At 37.6% G+C, this 27636-nt stretch overlaps 2 protein-coding genes across 5 annotated transcripts; one reads left to right on the top strand and one right to left on the bottom strand.

Annotated features, from left to right (window-relative positions):
• The first annotated feature begins 4044 nt into the window (after positions 1 to 4044).
• On the top strand, positions 4045 to 18614 carry c20h6orf89 (chromosome 20 C6orf89 homolog). Of its 4 annotated transcripts, none has more exons than XM_063910847.1 (9): positions 4045 to 4440; positions 4857 to 5012; positions 7455 to 7721; positions 9371 to 9536; positions 10156 to 10304; positions 12070 to 12221; positions 13193 to 13328; positions 13839 to 13962; positions 16323 to 18614. In XM_063910847.1, the coding sequence occupies exons 3-9, from the start codon at positions 7533 to 7535 to the stop codon at positions 16403 to 16405; spliced, it is 999 nt and encodes a 332-aa protein (XP_063766917.1). In that variant the 5' UTR covers positions 4045 to 4440; positions 4857 to 5012; positions 7455 to 7532; the 3' UTR covers positions 16406 to 18614. The 4 variants fall into 4 exon arrangements, with proteins under 4 accessions (XP_063766917.1, XP_063766916.1, XP_063766915.1 ...); XM_063910846.1 differs by having other exon boundaries at positions 4857 to 5018; XM_063910844.1 differs by having other exon boundaries at positions 4047 to 4440; positions 4857 to 5186.
• Positions 18615 to 19429: 815 nt separating this feature from the next.
• On the bottom strand, positions 19430 to 26428 carry dram2b (DNA-damage regulated autophagy modulator 2b). Its single transcript, XM_063910848.1, has 8 exons — positions 25986 to 26428; positions 24467 to 24654; positions 23885 to 23952; positions 23385 to 23527; positions 22869 to 23046; positions 22103 to 22185; positions 21792 to 21884; positions 19430 to 21052 (listed from the first exon to the last, which is right to left on the bottom strand). The coding sequence occupies exons 2-8, from the start codon at positions 24595 to 24597 to the stop codon at positions 20930 to 20932; spliced, it is 819 nt and encodes a 272-aa protein (XP_063766918.1). The 5' UTR covers positions 24598 to 24654; positions 25986 to 26428; the 3' UTR covers positions 19430 to 20929.
• Positions 26429 to 27636: the final 1208 nt, after the last annotated feature.

Here is a 27636-nt window from a genome sequence, read left to right as displayed (position 1 = left end):
AGGCTTTTAAGGATCGATACAAATAATATGCACGGTTGTTGATTCCCAGAGGAATGGTTTTGTTTCTTCAGCAGCATAAGGACAGAATTAGAACTGATGAATAGAGATATTAAATCACATTTAAAATTATGATATATTAACTTATATTAATGGAATTAAATAAGAAATAACTTTAGAAAACCAAATGGATACAAAAAATGTGTGACAACGAGTACGCCAGACTGATGATGACTGAATCAATAAATAAAGGCCTATTGTGTTCGGTTTTCATAAGATGTAATATACATATAATAAAGAACATAATGCAAACAGTCTAAACATACTAAAATAATATAATATAATATGAGACAATATGATAGTATGTATAGCAGTAGTATAGTATCATTTTTTTTAAAGTATAGAATACTTTTTAGGTTAATGCACAAAAGAAATGTATGTTTTTTACTCAAACAGTATAACATTAAATACTTGTTTTAATTTTTTTGTGATAACTCTGTCATTTGATATTTTCATTTTTTTGTATCGGTGTCTTATTGTTCTCAGTTTGCATAAGAAAAATGTCATTAAAATAAAATTACATTAGATTATTGAAATTATTTTCTTGAGTTTGCCCTTGCCCTCTCTGCAGCTTGATCCTGTGATTCTCTGCAGCTTGACGCAGCTTGGTGTCGCAAGTGTTGCTGTTGCACAAGAAACGGAAACGGGGGGTGGAACTTCCTTTATACAAACTGGACTGTCATTGGCTGATTAGCGTTGTTTTGGTGCCGTGTGGGACATTTAAGTGTCCTGTGATTGGTTGGCCAGGAGCTTATGACACGTGGGTTCAGCCTCCTATAAAGTTTAGGTAAAACCTAACTAACAGTCTATAATCTAAGGTTAAATGATTTACAATTGGAATTGTCCTATGGAAACCAGTGTTTTCAAAACTGTGAGATCGTCACTCAGTCTCACACACGATTCAAGTGATATATTGAGGTAGTCTTAGTTGAAAACAGGAATTATAAAGCTTTTCTGAATGTTTCAGACGGATTCATCAATATGCTTACTCTGTAATCAGCATAAACGATCTAAACAACTGTCACAAATTGTAAAACATTTAGGCAGTGTGGGCGAATTGCTTAGATATTTTACTAGTAAAATTGCTACCACAGTGTAGAAATAATCAGTTACAAATAGTCTTGCATTATAAATTATACTTAAGTAAAAGAACAAAAGTATTTCTATCAAACTGCACTTTAAGTAATAACATTAAAAGTACTTTCCATAACAGCCTATTTCAGAATGATATTTATTGTGTAAAAATGCATTAATATGTTCAACACATTCATCAGCTAGTGAACTTTACAAAGTTGTCCATAATGTCCATCTTAATTACAATATACTTGCATTATCAGATAATATAATGGAGCAATTGATTTGGAGTAAGGTGAGGTAAATGTACTTCATAAATGTAATGTATCATGAATTTCAGTAGTCTGATAATGTCTATATAAAACCATTTATAATATATTTATTCTCAAATTCTATATGTAGACAGACTAAAATGAATATTCCTTTAAATGTATTTATAAAAAGAAGATAAATATTACTAACATATTGTCTTTTGTCAGGTTTAATCAGGATTCAAGTAAATATTCTTATACAATAGAGGAACACTTTTCCCCATTAAAAGAGATTTCCCGTTTGTTTGCATTCCAGAGCATAATCAGGTGGTGGTTACAAATGGTCTCTTAATATAAAAAACAATAAGCCTTTAAAGTGATCAAATAGTTTATTTTCCCCATCTTTTATCAGACAAAGAGGAATTAATTAATTGATATGATTGAATCTCCGATGTAAATTTCGAAGCTTTCCACTTAGGAAACCAGGCAAGGACCCAGCAAACCCAGCAAACTATAGGCTAATAGCTCTAACATCACATCTAGGGAAAATAATGGAGAGAATGATAGTAGACAGACTTACATTTTATTTAGAAAGCAGAGGAATGCTATCACTCCCTCAGAGTGGATTCAGAAGGGGAAGGGAACCATGGACCCAGTAATATGTCTCGAAACAGAGATTAGGAAAGCACAAATTAATAAAGAATCTGTGATGGCAGTGTTTTTTTGATGTGGAAAAGGCATATGATATGGTTTGGAAAAAAGGATTATTGATTAAATTATGTGTGATGGAAATAGTAGGTAAAACATATAATTAGATTAAAGATGTTTTATTTGAGAGGTTCATACAAGTTAGAATCGGAGCAGCATTATCAGGAAAATATATAGTAGAACATGGAACACCTCAGGGTAGTATCATTAGTCCAATCCTCTTTTCCATTATGATAAATGACATTTTTTCACAAGTTCAAAGAGATATTGGACGGTCATTGTTTGCTGATGATGGGGCTCTGTGGAAAAGAGGAAAGAACATCAATCATATTAAGGAGAAAATGCAACGGGTGGTTAGGGATGTTGACAATTGGTCGAAAACGAAAACAATGTTTTTCACTAGGAAAAGAGGGATTGATACTCAGATATATAGGGCAAGATTTTTAGGTATGTGGTTGGATGAGAAATTAACATGGAATGATCATATTACTAAAATAAACACTAAGTGTAAAAAGATATTGAATGTAATGAGAATGTTTGAAAGGATCAGAATGGGGAGCCAGCAGATCTGCTATTAAAAATATTTATGTTTCATTGATTAGATCAGTATTAAATGAATGTGTTACAGATGTATTGCATATGGTTCAGCTGCAAAAACCTCATTAAAAAAGTTGGATGTAATACAAGCGCAAGCTTTGAGACTTTGCTGTGGTGCTTTCAAAACGTCACCTGTGTCACCTCTCCAGGTTGAAGTAGGTGAAATGCCATTACACATTAGACGTAAACAGTTAAGGATGCATTATTGGTCAAACCTTCAAGGGCATTCAGAAAATGGTCAAACATCAACCAAAGTACTTCTTCCGTGTTGGGAGAGAGGAAAATGCAAACAGGAATGTTTTGCATGGATTAGAAGACTTTTATTTTCTAGAGGAAATGAATGGAAAAAAAGTTCTTGGAAACATTGCAGATTTGTTTGAAGAACGGTTAGGAACAGTATACCAGTGATATGCACCAGTATATACTGATGGATCAAAGGATCCTAGTACAGGGAATACAGGCATTGCATTTATTATACCAACATTAAATATTGCAATTAAACGGAGAACATCAGACCATTTATTTTGGTTCCGATTCATGTGCAGCAATAATGTCACTTCGGTCATTTACATCCAACAGTAGGCAGGATATTGTTTATGGAATGTATGAAACACTATATAGATTAATGAGTAGGAATATTGAGACCACATTCATGTGGATACCAGCTCATAGAGGAATTAAGGGAAATGAAATGGTAGACAAATTAGCCAAGCAGGCTCTCAAACAGGAGGAAGTAATGGAAATAGCAATAGTAAATCTGAGGCAAAAGAAATAACAAAAAGGTATGTCCTCAAGGAGTGGCAACGCAATTGGGACACAGGAAACACAGGACGACATCTTTATGCATTACAGACAAAAATCAACAGAGACAGGACAGTCAAAAGGAGTGCCAAGGAGGAAAATATATTAACCAGACTAAGATTAGGACACACAAGACCGAACAAAACATTACATTTAGTAGGGAAACATCCATCAGGATTATATGAACACTGCCAGGTAGAGGAAACAGTAGAACAAGTTGTGTTGTGTTGTGAAAAATACAGACAAGAAAGACAGACATTAAGGACACTTAAAGTGGACCTTCCACGAAAAAAAGTTTGTCCCTGTTGTTTTTGACATAAGATAGGTCAATATGAGTTTGTGAACTATGGTAGGTTTGAAAACTATGGAACTTGTCTGCTGTATGCAATAGCCAATGAAAGAAAATAGGCGGAAGATATGGGCCAATCTGAAGTCTCCGTCAGTGTGTCGTAGCCAAGCTTAATTATTATTCATGGCTCCGCCCACTTGGTTTGTAACCGCCCATAGCATTTTTGACAGAACCAGACAGAACGAAATCCGGTGACTAACAGACCCGCTTTTCAGACGCAGACGAATTGTGGAGCTGTTGAGGGAGTTGAGCCGCAAGCACACTGCTTGCCTCGGCAAAGCAGCAAGCTAACGTTATCAACGCTACGCTACCAAGCTTTCAGGCTGTATGGCCACTAACTTTACCTGAACTGTGCAGAAATACAGCGATGGTTTTTCCTTCACAACACGTTAACCTCTTAAGCCCAGACGCAGCAACTTGTAAGAACCCGCGTCTCAGGGGATGTTAACATTTAACAACCTATTAATGTGGCATACCCACCTAACGGGAAGAACCTCAGCTAAGAGACCATATTAACCATTTTTACCAAAACGAAACATAATTCCAACACCAAGCGTCTAAATCAGCACGGAACGAAAACGAGCTAACGCTACATAGCACCGAGTGAGCTACGGCGATTCTTTTACTTCATGCTATTGTAACGGAGTTAAAGTGTGGTATGATTTCACTTGCCATAAAAACTCATCACACCACATATATACCTTAATTATCCTACGGTATTTAAAGGCAACATGACCTGAAAAATAGGGGACCTTTAACAGAGAGGCTATGGAGCAGTGAGTTGCCTCCCCCCTGGCTGGCAGACAACTCACTGCTACAGCCTCTCTGTTAACTGGACATAACATGCACACTTTACACTGTACACTTATATTATATTTTTCATTTAATATTAAATTTCATTGCACTATTTTATCTGTTTATTTCTTATTTGTATTATATTGTATTTTGCTGCTGTAACACAAACATTTTCCAGTTTGGGATGAATTAAGTATTTCTGATTCTGATTCTTATTCTGATAGGTCAGGAAGCTTGGAGTGGAACAACCATCGCTCGGGGAGATATTAGGTCCACACTCCAATACAGTAGGTGGCGGTAATGCACTTATAAAGCTAACCACCGTAAAACTACAAAAAAGAAGAAGAAGAAGAAGAAGAGTTCCGAAGCAGAAGGTGGCGGTAATGGTAACAGTAGAAGAAGAAGTATCCTAGCTGTTTTTGCTTACCCAATATGTATAAAGTGCTAGCCATGTCCATAACAAGCTAGTTTAATTTTAAGAAAAATAGATTTATTTTAGTATTTAAAGTGGGAATGGAGAGACCCACACAGAGGCAGTGGATGTCACTTTGAAGGTGAGGATAAAGTATTTTGTATTTTCGTGAAGCTACGTAAAGTGTCAATGAAAGCTAACAAGCCGAAGCTAACACCAGCCACTGTACCGCTGTCAGTGGATCAGCTCTGTGGTGCTGTTTTTATAATGTTAGTACGTTTTACATAATAACATATCTCTATTGATCACCAACGTTACATTGTGTTATCTTTGTGACATTATATATACATGTTTAATTGAAGCAGTGGGACTGGACTGATGGTAGTTATTGTGTTAGTCAGTGATGGAATGTACATAAAAGTACATACTCAAGCACTTAACGCTAAGCTACATTTTGAAGTACTTGCACTTAATGTTAGTGTATCCATTTTAGAGTAGAAGCTGCTATAGTGATATATTTTGTTTTTATTTTAAACAAAATTAAAAAAGAATGTACATAAAAGGAAACAGAACGCTAAAGGGGAAACTGAACATATTGACTGTAAAGGCGTAGGGTGAAGCTTCATTTTATTATACCCTTATATTATATTCAAGTATGACCCCTATAATAACTAAGATTAGATTACGCAAAAACGTTTCAAACACAATAATAATCATACCTGATTTTAAAATGTGTCTGCCTTACTATTTTTAAAAACATGTTTTTGAACACACTTTTAATAACCTCTGTTATCTACAGTGTTGAGTTTTACAGATATAACTACTCCACAAAGTGTGACAAGGATAAAATTAGTTTTGTTTGTCAACTCCATTTATTGCTCTACATGTACGGACTTGAGCATCCCTTATTGTCACCATGTGGACACCTGGGAGTGCGTTATTGTCTCTGTCAAGACTCCTGGGGGTGTTCATGCTGTCTCCTCTTACATGTCCTCACTGACATGTACAAAGGTTGACTGTTTTAAATCAGCATGTTTATTACGCAGAATCAGTGCCTGACTGTACTATTTGTTCTAAAAGGACTTCTTTATGCTCTCTGTCCCAAAGGGCATATAAGTGTTTTGCAACCTTGACATGCAATATGCTGCAGAATGATCTGAGAATCAATTAATTCATCTTGCTTTTAATTCTTAAATGAAAGAACTAGAGGCAGCTTCAGTAAGATGTCAATGTTATTCAACTTTCGTGTTACAAAGCTTACTCTTTGTAACCACTGAAATGTGAGTTCCCTATTTTTGATTTTTAGTTCCTTTTAAGTTTTTTCCTCTGTTATGTTTTAGTTACAGTATGTTGCCTGTTTAATTTTATAATCTTAATCTCCGAAAAAACAATTCAGAATGGTAGCTAAACAAGCTATACAAAGTTTTTTCTATCTTGCTATTGTCTACTTATGTGTAGTCTAAATGATGGCGTCACTCCCACTAGAAGTGTTGCATTAAGTAATGATAACGATCTGTTACATCACATAAGATAACATAATACATATAATCTATATTTGTATTAGCTACATATTTCATTTTAGTTGATGCGTCATATTTAAACTCCAGTTCATTAGTCAAACTGTAGAGAGGCCATATATGGTGGCCGACAGGTGCACAACAGCTCAAAACACCACCTGTCACTCTTGCAGAGTTAGTCTGTTTTGTTATTGTAAAGGTTTTGTCAGTGTATTTGAAATGACTAGGTAAGCTACGTTAGCTCTAGCTTACAACAGATCTGCAGTTACGTCAGAAGGAATCATGCTATCACATTGTTAAAATAAGCCAAGTAAGCGTTTTAATCAAAATGTAGGAGACAGTTGCAGTTAGCCCACCTTATAATCCATCCCTGAACGTCAACAAGCACTCATTCTGGTCCCAGCCATGTGCATCACTTTTTAATGTCCCTGTTGTTTATGCAGTGCTTCAGTAAACGCTGCACATGTTTTGTGAAGTTGATGAAAATGTTTATTCATTTGCATGTGTTTTTATATTTGCATAATTTTTGAAAGTGCAACAAGTTTTTGGCAATGGCAATGTTGTATGCCGTTGTAGCTCATTTGCACCTGTCGCATAGGCATCAGTGTCAGACTAATACATCATGTCTGCACCATGTTACCTTCTACCTCAGGGAAAATTCACTATTGGTGAATGCCACAAATTATCAAAAGGACCTCTTACATGCGCTTGACAACAAACCTGTTTGAAGTCCATTGGTCAACGGCACACACCAAGACTCACAGCACACTACAGCCATGAATAGATTGCACATAATAATTGACATAATTACAACCCCTTTTAATAGGTCAGTTATGATATCTAGCTGTTTATGAAAGTCATGGTGTGGCGGTTAACATTTCGGATGAATATAGGTGACACCATGCTCCTGAAGCCCGCAGTAGCTGAAGATCGACGTGTTTGACTGATCAGCCGCTGTGACTGCTGCAGTCATGGGAACGACGATGAGTGAGCCGTGCATCTATGACAAACTTTCCGAGAGCATCGACATCCTCCGGCAGTCGGGCTACCGCTACGGCATGTCGGAGAGGGAGATCGAAAGGTTCATAAAGCAGGTCCTGGAGACCAACGAACCCAGGAGAGAGCCTCCGCAGTTCCCAATCCTGAGAGCCACCATCAAGGTCAGGGAAATATTTCACTGCTAAAACCTATAGTCGACTGAAAATGTACGCATTGACTCAATGAACCGATGAAGCCCTTAAAGTACTTAAAATGCAGTTCCAGCCTGGAAAATATGTGGATAATTTGCAAGTTGGTAATTACTGTCCATTTGTTTTTGGTTTTTGAGTGTGTCTGGGAGAAATAATAATAACTTTTTTGGTGATGTGCATAAATTATACAAATTGGTCACTAACTTTACCAAGTGAGCTATGCGGCGGCCCATGGAAAATACAATAAAACAATAGAAAACCTGTTTGAGGACATTGATTAAGGTTTCAGAGCGAGGAATTTAATGCAGTGGATTGATATTCATTCTAATTTTCTTTCAATGACATGTCTCCTAATGACAGTTTGTTTTTGGGGATTTAAACATAGCGAACCATTCGGATTATTGATATTTTTACATCATAACATTTGAGCAGCATCCTGTTTTTAAGTGCTAACCCTGCAAAGAATTCTTAAAAATCCAATTGAATTGCTATTAAACTCCTACCACAAATATCTGAACCCAACTTCTAGATCATTAAAGGAATATTCCAGCCATTGTTTAAGGTTCTGAGCTGTGTCCCATGTAGGGCTGAGGCTTGCTTGATGAGTCGAGTCAGCCCATAGAGTTAAACATGTTTAGGAGAGTATTTCAGTCGAAGGCAAGGGGAAGTATCTCAACTGTAAACGTGCTTTAAAATACCTGCTCACAGCCAACTCGGAAGCTCCAAATGGATAAGTTAATAATAAGAGGGATGTGAAAAGTAGTGCACACAGAAAAAAGGATATCACCCAAAGTTATAATAATAAGGTTATGAATTGTTGGAATTAATCCCTAGAAATAATCTGTAGCAATGGCAAAGTTGATTGCTTCAGGTGGATACTTTCATTGATTAAAGATAGCCCTGATCCCAGTCCAGATTCCATATTCCAGTTGCCCGGTGGGGAATCAGTTTGAGATATGATGCGCAGGCTAGTTGCTTTTTTGATTCTTCAAAGCCATGCTGGAGATAAGTAGTGAGGTCTTTGGTGTGCAGGACCCTAACCCTAACCCATGTTACTTGATGTAAACAACATGTTCTTCCCCCTACTTTCGCAACTGTGACCTGAGAAGGGAGGGACAGATAAGATCTGGGTACAGTTGTCTGTTGTATCTCTTTATCTCCAGAGTATTTCTAACTCTTTTTTTTTCTAAATAGCACTTGCTAACTTTTAACTTAGTGTAGCACAACTTGCTTAATTAACTTGCAGACAGGTTTCCATGAAAAATATTATATTATAAAGAATCCTATTTATTTTATTAGTTTCAAGTCCAAATAAAGTGACCATAACATCTCCATCTGTTAAATTCTTCTTGATCTCTTAATTACTGTACCAAACATTTGTCATTTCAGAATTTGTTGTTTTGAATGTTTATAGCTGTAATCCAGATGTCCTCAAGTTTTATTTAATTATATATTATATTAAATATGTGATGAGTATGAATTCACGCCAAGATCCAACAGAAATCGTTTTTTTTATTGTATTTAAATCAAACCCTTGCCTGTGGTTGTAGAGTAAAGAGCATACAGGTCTGTCTATGCTGGAGGTGAGTGAAGTATTAACATCCCTGTTGTCTGTGCAGTTTGTCGTGGCAGTGGGCCTCCTGCTGGTGGTTGTACTGGCCTTCACGTACCCTCAGAGCGCCCCCCAGCTGGGTCTGGTCAACCTGGGCTGTTACAACTGGTCGTCCCCCCTTAGCCATGTCCGCCTGCTGTCCCTCCCCATCGCCAAGAAGTACAACCTGCAAGGTCTGAGACACCAACACAGATTTCATTAGAAAGGACGGTGTATCCAAAGGTTGAAAAAATCTAATATTTTTCCTATAGGAGTGTCGCTACAAGTACCAGTAACCAAGTAGAGCTGGATATTTCAATTTGAACACTTTTGAAAAGAAAATATTTGTCATTTTCCTGATATATGTGAACGGTTTTGAACAAAGATTAAGCTATACGAATATTAAACTACAGTCCAGTGCTGCGTAGGACTGTTCCCATGTGATCTGAATATTAAACTTTCAATCCATACTTGTCGCATTTATTGTTTCAAAAACATTTCACATGGGAAATAAACAGTTTGCTCTCCCACATGCACCACAAAACAGAAGTCTTGCAACTGTATCCAGCATTAATCTAACCGCACCATAAATGAAATAATCACAGTAATGAAAAAAGTATTTATTCTCTTTAGCTGTAGGATGACATTTAATAAAATATGAAAACACAAACAAACCCTCAAATGTCAAAACAAAAGACATTTGCTTCAGCCCTAAAACTTCCACTTTCCAACATCTGTTTTTGGAAGACGGATAAAGATAGACCTGAGCTATAGTTTGTCTAAAGTTAATATGTGTGTTTTTGTGCGCTGCAGGTTTCCATGAATGGTGGAGTGCCGGCTCTCTGCGGCAGAATCTGGTCAACTGTTCGGGCTGTGCTCAGATCTCCTCGGTGATGGAGGTCCCAGAGAGCCTCAGGGGGACGGTGGCTCTGAGGCGGGGACCGCAGCTCGTCATGCTGAAGGTCAGTGCTTAAAGCGTGCACACACTTTCACCCTTTTCCCATGGTGTAAAAAAGCATTAACCCTATATTGAGTTTTTAGTTCAAATGAATTCTAATATTACAGTTACTGATGCATGTGCTGCTTTTTGTACCCCTACTTTTATTGTTTTAAATGTGTCGAGACTCTGTAGCTCTTTAAACAGGTTCTTGTTTTTCCTGTTTAACATGAACCAAGACCAGGAGTTTGGAATCTCATAATTTTAAGGCTAAGAGCAAAAATGCATCTTTGCACGGCCAACTTGTTATGGGTTTCAGTCCCGGGGTGATGTTGGGGGTTGAGGGACTGCGTGTTTGGGTCAGTCGACCTGTTTGAGAGCCGAGTAGCATTAACCCTATACTGAGTTTTTTGGTCAAGTGAATTGTCTTGGATCCGAAACCTTAGACACTCACAACATTAACAAATAACCAAATAGAAACACATTAAAGCAAAGACACAGAAATGGTTTGAGTTAAAATATTATATTGATCAACAGTATGAGAGACACGGTTACCTTTGCACTGAATGAGCAGAGAGTAATGTCTAAAGAAGCACAGAAGTAGCTCAGTACTTATACACAGACGCAAACATGCTTTGGAATAACATCATTACAAAGTCATATAATAAACAAGATACACTGAACCCTTTCATGGTGAAGTCACATAATACAGGACCTTTATAGATAACACAGACTACATCGAGACTTCGAGTGTCAAAAGTTCAGCGGGCCCCTTCCAAAACTAAATGATCAACTTATGGCATGACTTCACATTATCTTGTACAGATAACTTTAACATAATTCTAATATTACAGTTACTGATACATATGCTGCTTTTTGTACCCCTACTTTTATTGTTAAATGTGTCCAAGACTCTCCACGGTAGCTCTTTAAACAGGTTCTTGTTTTTCTTGTTTAACATCGACCATGGCCAGGACTTTGGAATCTCATAATTGTAAGGCTAAGAGCAAAAATGCATCGTTGCACGGTGATGCTGGGGTTGTGTAAGAGGGACTGCGTGTTTGAAGTTAAAAACTCTGGTTGTTTATCCTACAATCCCTAAAACGCCCATTTGTTGGACATGTAGTAAAAATATAGTATGAGGGTTATATGAATAATAATGCATATGTGCATGAATAATAATAGTTTCTTCATGTCTTAAAGCTGCGGAGTCATATATTGCACCTTCAACAACAAATACATCCCGAGTTAGGGTTACTTCCTGTAAAGAAAAAAGGACAGTAAAAGTAATTCTGAAATCCCAGTTTCAGTGTAAGCCTACTGCCTGCCACACCGGCAGACCCACCGGATATCCATCCCCTATTCATTCAGAGCTCCGTAAAAACTAAGCTGTTTCTGCTGTCTGAGGCTCTATTCGACACGATTTTTATATTCTTGGAGTAATTATACAGTTTTTGACAGTGTACAAGGAAAGTCTGCAATTTGGTTTGAGGGCACAGCGCCCTGTTACCCGGTTTAGACAAAACCCTGGATGTCCTTTATTAAATCTCTTGCCCAGGGACTGCAGTTAAAAATGAGCTAAATCTGTCAAACATCTTCTCTTTTTTTTAGATAAATGTATTTTGATGCATGGTTCTACTTTTCATTATCAAGACATAATAAAAAAAAAAAGATGAGATTGAATTCTAGGTTTACAGTGCTCCACATTACTGACAGACTCTGCGTATTAAGCTAGTAGAAGTTTAATGCAGAGAATGACGGCTTCTGTTGGTGTAATCTGCTCCCTGCAGGGCGGGGAGTCCCTCAGCGTCCAGCGGCAGCAGCTCGAAGAGCTCTACCTGGCTCATTCAAACTCCATGTCCATCCTGCTGGAGGAGGACGACGGTCTGCACAACCACAACCAGGGACTCCCCCAGGGGCCCGCCAACTTCACTCTGCTCTGGTATACAGTGTTTTTTAAAGTAGATTCAGGCTTAAAGTGTAGTTTAAAGTCTAGCATAGTAAACCCGGAAATGTTGAGTACACCAACGTTTTACATTAGAAATGTATAGTACACGTCCCCAGCACATAGAACCTGCCGGATGCTAACTCGCATATGTTTGGCAATTTGCAGAATTAGCATAAATTGTGTTAATTGAAATTAATGGCATTATAGCTACGTATGTAAACAAAAGTTTAAAATGGCTTGGCCAATTCGACAATTTTGTAGTGGTTTTGGGGGTTGTTGAGGATGCTGAACCCATTCCTGATGATTCTCAGGATCGAAAAGTGGCCATATTTTGTACAGGGCTGAGTAGTGTTGCGACCATTACATTTGATATAGATAGAAAGCACAATTACAATTGTTATCTCTACCGTGGGCAGTGTTTCTTCTAATAAATATGCAAACTGTCCAATCCAAGTGATCCAGAGTCCCTTAAGTCTACAAAATCGACCCAAAATGTATGAAAATCAGTCCACCGGGAGTACAAATATGGCTACTTTCTGTTTAAAAAAAATGGCAGTTTTTCAGGACTCAGCATCCTTAATAACCCCCAAAATCACTCCAGAATTGTTCAAATCAGCCAAGCCATTTTTTAACTAGTTTCCGCATAATTCATAAACTGAGGCTTATTGTGCAAATTGCCCAACATAAGCAGGTTAGCATCCGGCACTTTTTATGTTCTGGAGACCCCATACATTTCTAAAATAAAACTTTGGTGCCTCAACATTCCATGGTTCACAACAGGACTCTAAGAACTGGCAACTAGACTATAAGACTTATATGGAGAAAATGTACTTGCAGGATTCTGAATTTGTATCTTTTGATTTCTTAAGTGTCTAAAAGTGTTAAAAGAAATGGGATGTAATGTCATACGAAGCCGTACATTTTTTGTGGTGGTGTGTTATGATTGTTTCTGGTGCTGTGTGCAGGAGGTTCAGCTCGGGGACACGAGAGAAGGTGTTGAGGTGGCTCTTCCCGAAGGCGGAGCTCTGCCCCCTGCTGGACAGCGCTGGGACCATCGTGCAGCGCTGCCTGGTCACACACAGCACAAACTCCCAGAGCAAGGTCAGTGAAGGGAAAGTTTGAAATAATGTTTTCCTTTTGTGTAGATGATCAAAAGATAGAACATAGTAATTGAGAGGCATTTAGAAGCTGCTGCAGCGTCTATTCATGTGTATTTGTAGACTGAAAGTATAGGTACTGATTTGAATAGGATTAGTATTTATTCTCCATCTTATCTTATTCATGTTATTCATCATGTGTGTGATTCTTTTCAAAATAATTATTGCATTCTTAGCCTGTTCTTAAATCCATTCTGTTGTCCTCTGTTTGTAATGCACATTATGCAGCATCCTTTTTGAAGTTGCTATATAAAGATGAATAAATTATATATTTTGTGCAAAGAAAAAGAATCCCTTTTCTTCTGATCAAGTCTTTCCCTTTCACCATTTGGTTGTGTCTTCATTTGCCCTTTCTGTGATATATTACATTTATGTATGAATTATTTTAGGGGGAAAATGCAGTTGAAAGATCACCCCTCCATCACTCACCGTAAGCCTCTGCTCCGTGTTACAGGGTGTGGGGGTGTTTGGCTGGCTGGTAGTGGGGGAGGGTCTTCCCACAGTGCGCGTCCTTCCTGTTCAGCGCTGTCAGAAACACTGCAGCTCCTTCAACCTGTGGCTGAATCCTGGAGACATGGGTAACACCGTCTTTATACCACAAACACTTTCATTTCTTATTTCTACAAAACAATATCTCTGCTTAAAACACATTTTTATACAATTCCCCAAAAAATGATGTTGAATTTCCCAATAAATCAATGTATAGATGTAACTCATTATTGTCTTGCATGCCCAATGTGTTTTATATTGAGCTCCTTAAAATGCCCCCCCCCCCCAAAATAATAATGTGTGTATTCAAGTAATTTAGAAAATGAATTACTAACTAATGACGATTTTTTTAAAGAAAATTGTATCTGACAAACTTCTGTATTGAAAATACAAAATATTTTTCTCCTATATTAAAAAAAATACTATATTATTTTGCAATTTATTACTATGTTGCCCACATGAAATAATATTTAAAAAATGGACATTGATTATCTTGTTGATGTTAGAAAGAATGTGGGCTATATGCAATAAATTCTGTTGTAAAACCATATGTTGGAACAAAACGGTTGATTTACAGCAGCAGACTACTGAGTAGAATTGTGTCACAAATTACAAATTAGATGAATAAATCTTGTCATCACATAATGTTGAACATATACAGTGGGGCAAAAAAGTATTTAGTCAGCCACCAATTGTGCAAGTTCTCCCATTTAAAAAGATGAGAGAGGCCTGTAATTTTTATCATAGGTACACTTCAACCATGAGAGACAAAATGAGAAAAAACAATCCAGGAAATCACATTGTAGGATTTTTAAAGAATTCATTGGTAAATTCCTCGGTAAAATAAGTATTTGGTCACCTACAAACAAGCAAGATTTCTGGCTCTCACAGACCTGTAACTTCTTCTTTAAGAGGCTCCTCTGTCCTCCACTCGTTACCTGTATTAATGGCACCTTTATGAACTCGTTATCAGTATAAAAGACACCTGTCCACAACCTCAAACAGTCATACTCCAAACTCCACTATGGCCAAGACCAAAGAGCTGTCAAAGGAGACCAGAGACAAAATTGTAGACCTGCACCAGGCTGGGAAAACTGAATCTGCAATAGGTAAGCAGCTTGGTGTGAAGAAATCAACTGTGGGAGCAATTATTAGAAAATGGAAGACATACAAGACCACTGCTAATCTCTCTCGATCTGGGGCTCCACGCAAGATCTCACCCCGTGGGTCAAAATGATCACAAGAACGGTGAGCAAAAATCCCAGAACCACACGGGGGGACCTAGTGAATGACCTGCAGAGAGCTGGGACCAAAGTAACAGAGGCTACCATCAGTAACACACTACGCCGTCAGGGACTTAAATCCTGCAGTTCCAGACGTGTCCCCCTGCTTAAGCCAGTACATGTCCAGGCCCGTCTGAAGTTTGCTAGAGGGCATTTGAATGATCCAGAAGAGGATTGGGAGAATGTCATATGGTCAGATGAAACCAAAATAGAACTTTTTGGTAAAAACTCAACTCGTCGTGTTTGGAGGAGAAAGAATGCAGAGTTGCATCCAAAGAACACCATACCTACTGTGAAGCATGGGGGTGGAAACATCATGCTTTGGGGCTGTTTTTCTGCAAAGGGACCAGGACGACTGATCCGTGTAAAGCAAAGAATGAATGGGGCCATGTATCGTGAGATTTTGAGTGAAAACCTCCTTCCATCAGCAAGGGCACTGAAGATGAGGCGTGGCTGGGTCTTTCAGCATGACAATGATCCCAAACACACCGCCAGGGCAACGAAGGAGTGGCTTCGTAAGAAGCATTTCAAGGTCCTGGAGTGGCCTAGCCAGTCTCCAGATCTCAACCCCATAGAAAATCTTTGGAGGGAGTTGAAAGTCCGTGTTGCCCAGCGACAGCCCCAAAACATCACTGCTTTAGAGGAGATCTGCATGGAGGAATGGGCCAAAATACCAGCAAAAGTGTGTGAAAACCTTGTGAAGACTTACAGAAAACGTTTGACCTCTGTCATTGCCAACAAAGGGTATATAACAAAGTATTGAGATGAACTTTTGTTATTGACCAAATACTTATTTTCCACAATCATTTGAAAATAAATTCTTTAAAAATCAGACAATGTGATTTCCTGGATTTTTTTTTCTCATTCTGTCTCTCATAGTTGAGGTATACCTATGATAAAAATGACAGGCCTCTCTCATCTTTTTAAATGGGAGAACTTGCACAATTGGTGGCTGACTAAATACTTTTTTGCCCCACTGTATAATCTCACACACACAAATCATTACTTGTGCCTCCTCCTTTCAGGCTGCGAACAGTGTGAATATTTCTACAGTTAACAAAGTTATTGTATTGCCAAAAAAGACATTCCTGTTCCTCACTACATGCTGTACCTGTTCTCCTCATCACTCATGACTGTTGTTCCCTCTGACCTTTAACCCTGTGTAGTTTACGCTGACCCTCGGTACTGGCAGATGGAGCTGTTCCCCGGCCGAGGCCAGAACATCATCTGTGACGGGTCAACGTTTTAACTTCAGAAGGAGCGGCGTTCAGAAGGAGCGACGTGGAGAGTTCAGGAACGTGCAGATCGGCCTTACTGTGGCCCCGCCACACCGATGCCTTATAAACCTCCAGCCTTTTTTTTACTGAGGCCCGTCCGTCCGATAGTCCTCACGGCAACCTCAGAGAAACACTGCACACATGACTTGAGTTTGGAAAAAAAGGCTCCTCCTGCAGGTTTTATTTTAGGGTCAAGGTCAGAGGATTGAGAAATGACTTTGTCCTCCAGAGTTTTAAACCCTCCCAATGTTCTGGTTGTGCCCGTGCCATAGCTTCCAGCGGATCTCTAGAACTTCAAATAATTCATCAATCATTGGGTGTCTCTCTTTCAGAAGGTGGTGAAAAACTGCAGAGGGTATCGGCACTAGTCTGACCTCTGCATCACTGCGATTCATTTCCTCTGTTTAAAATCAAAGCTCGGTAGGCATGGTGAATAAAGACCCTCTGAACAGACAGCAGCTGACACATCAGACTGACAGCAGGTTTATCTATAAAGCACATTTCAGGGGCAAGGCCATTCAAAGTGCTTTACATAGATATCAAAAGCATATTTATCAGCTGCAGATTACGTGGTGAATGTTCCTCTTGCTTTTAATCAACTTATTACCAAACTAAGTAAGGAGCACATGGAGTTCATTCAGTCAGTGAGCACCTGCTTCTTTTTGCATTGCATTCTGGGAACTTTCAGTGTCTCGGACTTTCACTTCCTGCTGTAGTTCTGATTCACCCGCAGCTCTTCATCTGGTTCGTTCCTTGATGTTAAAGGGACAGTTCACTCAAGTTACAAAAGCGCTAGTAAACACAATGTCAGGCGATTGTTTTTGTTAATGAGTACACAGGCCTGTTTGGAATATATAAGAAGAGGAACATGGGATTCTTCCTCTTATTATATCTATTATTTGCTTCTTGTTGACAACCTCCTGTTTGTTTCTAATTTCTGTTTTCTACAGACTTAGACATTAGTGCCAAAAAGTGACGTTGCTACACTATAACAATGTATTAAAAATAGTGGTTTTTCAAAAGCATTGTCCTATTTATTTCAATGTAAAAAATGACTTACTCAGCCAGCTGTCAAACGGACATCAGCTGAGAATTACAACCTTTTAATTAAAACACAGATTAGTAAATGTACCCGATAAATTAAAGTTTGGGGACTCAACTTTAAGTAAACTTAAATTAATTGATGACGTAAAAAAAATGTGGAACAAATTGAAATCTTTGAAATAGTGATTTTATTTTTTAGCAATTTAGCAATCAAAAGTCAAAAGACGTTTTTAACCGTTTTAATTGGAAATAGTTTCTCTACATCAAAAAAGTCTCCATTCAATGTTTCTGGATTATCCAGCATATCATAGGGCGATTTATCAATAAGAAGTTGATTTTTCCATTTTTAAAACTCATTTCTGAGGCTGAAATCTCAGAAACGTCTCAAAACCAAATCTGAGAGAAAATGAACTGAATATGTGTTTAACATTTGGGTGAACTTACCCTTTAACATCTAGATTTTACTCTAGCTTTTTTTTTGTTGTATTCTTACCCACGTTGTTTATAAGGATCAGATATTGGGTAGAGACCAAGGGGTAGACCTAGGACCAGGTGGAGGGATTATAACTCTCCGCTGGCCTGGGAGCGCCTTGGAGTCCCCCAGTCAGAGCTGGTTGATGTGGCCAGGGAAAGGAAAGTTTGGGGCTCTCTGCTGGAGCTGTTACCTCCTCGACCCTGACGGATAAGCGGGAGAAGATGGATGGATGTATATTTTTAATTTACAATTTACAGACAAAGCTGCTTCTCTAATTGTGTTATTTATTGTTATGATTGTATGTACAAATGTTCAAGACATTAATATTTTAGTAGTAATGTGTTGTGATTTTATTCGACTTTCATCACTTACATCCTGTTCAACAGATCCCCTAAAATCCATGAAGCAGTGGACGGTGTGTTTTGTGCTTCATCAGGATTTCCATGTCGTTAAAAGTCTGAATAACATCATTTTGCCAAAGCTGAAGTCAAATCTGAGTCTGTCTCTCAGTTTGTTACAGAATCCCAAAAAGCCACAAATATCCAAACTTCACCGGTTGGGGTTTCTGGAACAAAATGACGGAGTGAATACTTTAAAGTGTACGCTTTGCATAGACGTGTCATAGTTTTATGAGAAAATAAAACGTGTCATGTACTGGTGTCCATCTGTGTGGGGTTTCTATTGACTTGTAATTTGATTCAAAGTGGTTGGAGCACAGAGGGATGTACTATGAAGAGCAGCGGTGGAAAGTAACTAAGTACAATTACTCAAGTACTGTACTTAGGTACACATTTCAGGTGCTTGTACTTTAGCTGAGTATTTTCATCTTATACTACTTTACACTTCTACTTTTCTACATTTTGGAAGCAAACTTTGTACTTTTACTCCACAATATTTAGTTTACAGATGTATGTACTAGTTCACTAGTATAGAGTAAATCAGCCTGCATTTTATTGAAGTAACTAAACGCATGAGAAATGTAATGTTTTTCGATCAAAAGTATTTCATAGTTCCGGCTTCTAAAATGTGCAGATTTGCTGCTTTTGCTTTAAAATATTTTTTGAGTCTTTTCTCCAATCAGTATTTTTACTCCTAAGACTTTAAGGAATAATTTCCTTATCGTGCTTAAATACTTTTACTTAATTACCTTCTCGATGCAGTTATTTTACTCGAAACTGAGTATTTTTACAGTACGGTATCAACACATTTTAATCATTGATTGATGATTGACAAAAATGCATTTTGCCACAAAGTACTTCATTTTCTAGTTAGCTTTCTCCCCCACTGATGAAGATGGAAGAGTAGTTTCATAACAGCCTGAGGTAAGAGTTTTCCGGCTCTCTCTGTGCCTGGTCACATCACCGGTCATGCTCAGAGTTTCAGATTGAAAATAAGTTTCTTCTTGAAGTGTTTAAAGACCGAATAAATACGTTTTCTGAAGATATTCCCGGGACAAAGTGTGACCATGGCTGCTGGAAACAAGAAAGACGGCTTTATTTCTCAACAGGAATAACGTACCAACAGAACAATGCACAATAGCAACTCAATGTCAGCCGTAAGTAAGTTTGTGTCAGACTAAATATTGTAGATATGTGCTCATGATGTACAAAATGTACTATGGGGTCGAAAGTGTGCCATTAAAGAATTATACACTGATTCATAATAATAATAATAATAATAATAATAATAATAATAATAATAATTAGCAACATGAGGGATTATTTAATTACGACAGTTTTCATTATTTAACATCATTTGTCTGGCGTTTCCTTTTGGCTTAGTTTAAGTGAAAATGGGCAAAAAAAGGCAAAAAAAAAATGATAATGCTAGCGAGTTAACATTAAGGTAAACAATGAATGATATTAAATATTCAGAAACGAACATTGTATCCACACATTCATGCAGTCACACACACACAACCGAACTAAGATGTGACCTCCGTGCTAAATTTCAGCCTCATAGTGACAAAACTGTGGGAATTTCGGGAAGAACTGAGCTGTTGGTCTCAGCTAAAAGCTAAAGGTAGATATTTTCTGGCAAATAAAAAAAGGTTGAAAAGGATAATGATTAAAGCAGCAAAAACATATAAAACAATTATTTAAAATAAGTATTTTTACATTGAAAATGAAAAGCCAGTCAGTTATTTTAAAATGACATTATTCCTGATGTTAAAACGTAAAACCGGTGAGTTATGAACATATAAATGATTATCACATTTGATGTTGTTTTATAATATATTTTTGAGTTATTTAAATAATAATGTAATAAAGTATATATTAATATTAATTGTGTATATTTTAAGTGTCAAAACCTATAAACATTCTGCTAATTCTCCAGCAAGGGGATTTGCTCAGTTATTTTCAGGGCGTTGGTTCTTCAGTTAGCCGTTAAGTCCCGGTATATGGAGTAAATAAGACATCCGGAATATTAACCTTTATAGTAAAAAAAATACACTGTATTGTTTAGTAGCATATATGGAAAACATCCTTAGAAATAGTTTGAAAAATGAAACTGTGCTGTATGAATGGACAGGCTGTAAACTCATTATTTCCCATTACAGTTCAAACCATATGACCCTTAGTGGGTTTCATGGACTCATTTAGGTGGGGAAATGTTGCGATTTGAGACTGAACAGCAAATATTAAATGATAAAGTGCAGCTCGAGGTGGACAAACTCACGGATGCAGTTTAAGGTAAAAGTGAGAAGCGTCATATTTGCATTTAAAGGGTAATTTCACCTAACATACAAAATGAATGTATAAATCTCTCCAGTAATTTCCCTCCAGTCAGCCAGATTTGGTTATATCTGTCCAGATGTGCATGTTTTAACATACTTTTTGACTGGATAGATAAAACTAGGGGGAAAGAGGATATGTTTTTTGAGCCCACAACAGCAGATTTTAGAAAGTCTGTATAAAAAGCGAGGTAACAAGAGTTAAAAGTTAAGTCAGTGTAAAAGCAGGAGGAGGCTCTGCGGTCACGTTCCTCCTGCCAGCAGAGGAGACGTCTCGGAGGTGTCGCGTATGTGATGCGGCGCCTGAGACCAGCTGTCATACAGGTGGCTGCTCTGCAGTTCTGCCTCTGCCTGCAAATTTATTTTCTTCCAAAGAAAGAAAGAAAGTAAGAAACATTGTAAAACTTAGGATATGTTCCCCTTATGTGAACACTGAACTTTAAAAAGGGCCTTAAAGCAATATTTCAACATTTTGGGAAAGGTCTTGTGCTCTTTGTTTTCAGACTATGAGATGTTCAGATGGATATTGCTATTGGCTAGATCCACTTAACTCTCAAAATGATAAAAAATACTTTGCTCTGTCAAGTATTTAATTTGCATATAGACTATTTCTACATGTTGTTACTAGCTAACATGTTGTCGGAATATGACATGATCTATTTCATGATTGAAGATTTATTTTGTCTCGTTCAGCCTTTATTAGAGAACTAGATTTGAAGAGGGAAGACAAAGGGGAGGACATGATTCGGATTGGAACCTACGTCTGACACAGCGGGGACTGAGAACCAGGTTATGGCCCTCTATGGCTCTAACCACATAGCTATGTGAATACCATAATACAGAAAGGGAAATGAAACGTCCATATACAGACAATCTGGAATTGGTCACTATACTCTTGAGAGCGAAGAAGCAATATCCCAAAATGTAAATCTATTGCTTTAAGTCATGAACTACATAGTTTATGCATTTGGAACTATCATATCTCTGTACAACAATTAGAAATGTATTTTGTTGCTATATCATTTGTCTTGTCGTTATTAGTAAGTTTGACCTATGATAGAAGATGGTAAGACACTAAAAGAGCCGCTGTGTGGATGCAAAGTACCTGAAAGTCTCTGATGTACGTGAGGAAGAAGCTGATGAAGGAGAAGGCCAGAGACCATTCAGAGATGGTGCTGATGATGTGAGCCGTGTAACCCTGAAAATAAAATAGAACCATCGATGGACTGCTTATAGGAGACTTGTAAAATGTTTAATTGATTTTGGACAAAGTTCTTGTGTAGCTGCTCTTGTTAAGACATTTCTGATAGGTAAAAACACATGTCAAATAATGAATCATTTAGTAGCAGAACAGATCCACATCAGACCCAAGGTTAAATCATAAATAAATCCATCTTTGGATGGTGCAGAACTGACCGTCTCTCCAGGAGTCCAGTGCAGTTTGTTAGCAACGTCGACCCCCGGCAGGCTGCTGTACATGATGACGGACGATACGAACACTGAGGGGAGGACAGTGTGAAGGAGCACAACAGGACTTCTGTTTTACATACAGGTGACTGATATTCAGAGTCATGCATGGTCTTCTGCCTTGTCATTTATTTGTCCATGTAAGTGTTGGGGAGCAGCCTCAACTACAAATTGAACTACATTTCCCATTAACATTCTGGTTTTATTTGTGTTTTCTCAAAGCATTGGATTTGCTTTTGTCTTTTTTTGTAAATGGGAAAAATGGACATGATTTGTTTAATTTGTCTGATTTTTAATTTTTTTTATTGTTTGTTGGTTTGTTATTATTAGGTTTTGGCGGAGGTGGTTTTAATTTTTATGATTTAGTTTGAGATATAAAAAGTTATCCATAAAGGATATTAAATGATTTGAATGTATACATTATGTGAAAATGTAAATAAAGTGTAAGCTGCAATTTTTCATAATAAAAGATGTAAAAATAAATATATATATATTCTGGTTTGTATTCCCCAAAATCTTGTAATTAAATTTGAATGTAGCTTCAATATTAAGGAAACTGTAGTTTTGAGCTTCACATGACCAGAACTTTACATTGTGATTTACAAAAGGGCAAAGTTGAACTTACATGTAGACAAATATGAGTGAAGATATGAATAAATATTGGAAGATATAATAGAATAATTCAGTTGTGTGTTTCCAGCTGTTTTAAGGATACTGGTTATGATGCTGCTCAGGGTCCAGAGTCCCACCCCCAGGCGGACCAGGTAGGTGTTCTTGCTGTGGACGTGGGGCTGCATGTAGAGCGACACCAGTGTCTGCACCAGGATGTAGAGAGCCCCCACCCCGAAGGTCATCACCGCCCCCACCAGGTGCATGGAGAACAGCGTGGTCTTCTGCTCACAAACACACACATTTTGTGTTTTATAAACAAAAAAGCAAAAAACAAATGAATTATTTGAATTTGAAAAGTTCTAAGGATGTGGTATGTCCAGAAACTGATGACAATGACTGAAGGAAATTACATTTGAGGAGATTTAAAGCTCAGATTCAGCTCAGTCAAGGCAGCGACGCCACATGACAACATATCCACAAAGTAAACCTGAGTTTCTGTTAATCTAAATGCTGTGTGACATCTCTTAACCAAAACAAGAACTGGGAGGTTCTTCCTGTTTCAGAGAACTAGCTTCACACACTTTACAGCAGGAACTGATCCCGGTGCAGGGGCGCTCACCTGGAAGTTGGCGACTACGCACATCCCGAAGGAACTGATGAGACCGAGCACCAACCCGAAGAAGTTCAGTCTGTTCAGCTTCAGCTCTTCTTCACTCGTCAGAGCCTCCACCTGCTTGTAACGCACGTACACCGTGGCCATTCCTGGACACATACGAAGAAAAACACACACACGGACACACATAAGCCTTTATTTATTTTGTTATTGTTCTACGTAGACACAAACAGTTGCTAAAATCGCTCAAAACCAACAAATAAAAATTCATTTTTAACTCCTGTACAATAAATTGATCATGAGATTGGTTAATGATATTAAACTATGATAACATTTAGATTCAGACACAATACATTTTAAACTTAGATTAAGAACATTTTAAAATAACAAAAGTGATCTAACTTTATCAGTTAAGCTGACGATTCACTTAACTACACAATTCATTGTTCTTTTTGAACATCTGGAGAAATGGCTTAACACTGTGTTGATATTAGGGTGTGTGTTACCTAAAAAGGCTGACACATCCAGCATGATCCCGAACACACACCTCTCTGGTGCCATCGTTCCCGTGTCGCTGCAACACAAAACGATTTGATTTGGCATTTTCTTTAAATAAATAAAAAAAGATGAGTCCAATGTGAATAACAGCTTTGTAAAAAAAATAGTAATATTAAAATACCAATTGAATATAATAAATGACATGAAAAATGAAAAAGATTGTTGATTAGTTATGACCAAAAAATAATGATGATGACTGACTGTAGGTCTGCAAATTACACGAGGAAGTTATTAAGCCAGACAAGGAGTTTAGGAGAATTATCCTGCATGGATCTTATACAGGTTGCACTCTTGTTAGTAGCTTCTCTAAATAGTAAAAGGAGTCAGACACTATCTTGAGTATAGCGTATGTTTTTTTGATTCTACAAAAAACTCTTTTGCTCAGATCGCACATAAAGTTGTCCAATATTGTTGGAAGTTACATTGACTGTGCAGGTGCTGATGCAGATCTCCCTGTTCTGAGTGCAACAAAGAGTGTGTGTGTGTGTGTGTGTGTGTGTGTGTGTGTGTGTGTGTGTGTGGACTCAAACCTGATGTAAGGCACCAGAGGATCCACATGTTTCAACACCACGGCTGTGATGTAAGCGAAAACGAAGGATGCTGCTGTCCAGATGACCAGCGCAGCAGGCAGGAAGCACAGACCCTGCTGGAACCACCACATGGTGTGTGTGTGTGTGTGTGTGTGTGTGTGTGTGTGTTTGTGTGTTTTCACTCTGCCCTGTGAACATCATACAGAGACACACATTCATATACAGCACAAAAATGCCATCATCCTCCTTCTATTGTCTCCAAATGTTATTCTTGTCAATGCTAATATTGACTTTTTTTTCCAGTTTCTAACAGGCTAAAACATACAATTTGGACATTACCACATCAACGACAAATGATTGAGTCTCAAACATACCACTGTAATAATCAATTGTCTAAATCAACAATTTTGACTGAATTTAAATTAATAGTCATAAAACGTTATTCATATTTCGCTGCCTTTCTCTTTTAAAATCGGTGTAAACTAAATATATTGGGGTTTTTTCAACGGTTGGAAAATAGGAATTTGAAGATTTTACTTGTGCACTGGAAGTTATGATTCTCAAAATAAATTGTGACCCTGCCTGTAGTTATACTTTTGAGGCATCATGTTAATATTTTGAATTTAGTTCAAAGTGTGAGGGGGTTTAAGGTGGAAAATACTATTTTAGCCTTTCTGTGTTGAAGTGAATCCGTTTGCATTTTCTTTGTAGGGTTGGACAATAAAATCCTCTGATGACTGAGGACAGTAACTTGTTCTTCGATGTTTAAACGACTACTTCATAAATTAGGAAAATGGTCTGTAGTATAAGATATCCTGATATGTCACAGAACATCAGTTAAACCATAAATAAAGTCTACAGTAGTCTTGGATCAATACAATAATTAAATAACAATTAATTGTTGTTGTAGCTTGATCTCAGAGCCAACGTTTAAATCAAGCGAGTCAAATAAAAAGCTCCCACACTAACACCTTCACCTGGGGCTTGTTATTTTATATTTAATTAATAGAAATGCAAGTAAAAAATTTGTTCGAGAAGTCCGTGTGTTTTCACCTTTATATACAGTCTATGGTTTTCACTGAGGAAGTGAAACCGAAAACATTCAGACAAGATGTCGGTAAAATTAGCTGTTTACTGTCTTTCGTTGAAAGGGAACCAGAGCCCCACACACCAAACTCCATTAATAAAAATAAGCTTTTTTAAAAACCAGTTCACAGGTTTTGCATAATCCTTAATAATAGAGAAAAGATACATCACATGATACATTAAACGGTCCTCACTGAATACATGCACACTTAACCTAATAATATTGATTAACATTTAAGGATAATTATAATATCAGAGATTAATGCTAACACCAAACTAGCTAACGTTAGCTTCACCCAATAGCATTCTCCGAAGATATTGCCGTTTTATTTGATCGTTTGACCGTCAGTTTTGTGTTTGACACAGCTCTGTGGGTTGAGCAAACGACATCATGTGAACTAACCACTGACAATCTGTCTTTAATGACACTCACGTTATCCGAGTCCTCCAGAAACCTTCAACTAAAGTCCTTTAATCTGTTATTCCTTGCCCCGACTCTGGTGCTGATATCTCCGTCAAACGACTGCAATTCTCGGTTTAGGTCAGGGGTGTCATCTGAACAAAACTTCCATTAAAACATTTATACATTTTAAAAGTTGTATCTCCGTCTAGGTACTTGTCTATTTGAGACCACGCATGCGCAGTTTCCCTCATGTGTGATTGCTGTCCCGAGATTTGACTGAAAGGCGGACTGTGGCCTCATTTGACTCTGCAGCACGTGAGGGGAAGATGATATGAAGGTTGTTAAAGAATTATTCAATGCACTTATATTTTTCAGATACACATCAGAGGCTGCAAGTCAATTCCATTAAATAGACTTTGGCATGACATTAGACATGCCAAAGCACAATTAAAGTTGGGAACTAAATATCGGGGGGGGGGGTTTATATAAAGGAGAAGGTGGTAGTGATGAGTAACCTTTGATTATATTCACAACTAACTTTTTTAAATAAATGACAATGTTTTGTTGAATTAAATTAATGCAATTAGCACATTCACTTTATTACTGTACTTAACGTCTGAGTTACCTGTATTTTCACTAGTATTTTAGTATAGTATTTCCATTTTATGGTACTTTACTCAAGATTTTGAAAGCAAGTTAATTGTTTTTACATTGTGGTACTGGAACTTCTTCCACAGTGAGTAAGTGTATTTCTATAACTGTTGCCTTGTTCCTTCAAGTTTCATCTTGTTCACACACAATAGAAAACATACCATTGTTTGCGGCTCAGACCTGATTGTTGTTTCATCAGAAGGCACAAAGGTGAGGAAATGAGGAAGTGAACGCTTCAGTTTGAACATTTTCAGTGAAAAACACACCTCGTTCCAGGTGAAAGTGTGAGATTCATTGGCATTGGCAGATTAAAAGATAATCAGATGATTTTGTTTACTGTATTTCTGCACACTGGTGGTGAGATACCTCAGCTTGTTAGTCTGTTACCACACAGATTCATACTATGTAAACTACTTTAAAAGCCTCCTCACTCTGTATGTCCTCACTCTGTATTTTGTAAAGTTTCAGGAGGCTGTGATTATCATAGGGTTCAAAACAGGTCATTTTAAACAGTGAACAGGAAAGGGAAAATCCCCAAAAGCATTATAGGTCACTTTTTTTTGGGGGGGGGGGCAACCAGTGCCTTTAATACAGTGTAGTTCAGAAACGGGGAGACAGAGGGGAAGAGGCAAAGGGACTCGAGCCGGATTCGAACCTGGGTCCACCGCATGGGGTTCAAATAGGCCCATAGGTCACCGTAACCTTATTCAAAATCTGCATGATTTACTCATTTATTCTTTAAGTAAAGCATTTGTTTTCCCTACTATTGATATTTTGTATTCTTCTCACAAGCTTTCTGGAAACATTGTGATTTACTTGCAATCATTCCAAACATAGGTAAAGCCTTATCTTGTACCCACTTTATTCTTATCATTACTTTTGATTTCAAACCATTATAAATGTTATGACTGCTTAAAATCAAAACAACTTTATATTTAATGATATGCATCTTTATTGTATTAATCTTACACTATTCCTGATACTTCGCTAATATTCCATGTTAACATACTGCAAGGCATTTAAGAAAAAA

The sequence above is a fragment of the Eleginops maclovinus genome, chromosome 20 (assembly GCF_036324505.1).
Source record: "Eleginops maclovinus isolate JMC-PN-2008 ecotype Puerto Natales chromosome 20, JC_Emac_rtc_rv5, whole genome shotgun sequence".
Classification (NCBI taxonomy): domain Eukaryota; kingdom Metazoa; phylum Chordata; class Actinopteri; order Perciformes; family Eleginopidae; genus Eleginops; species Eleginops maclovinus.
The sequence above is the reverse complement of the archived record's forward strand: the minus strand, read 5'-3'. Positions and strand labels throughout refer to the sequence as shown.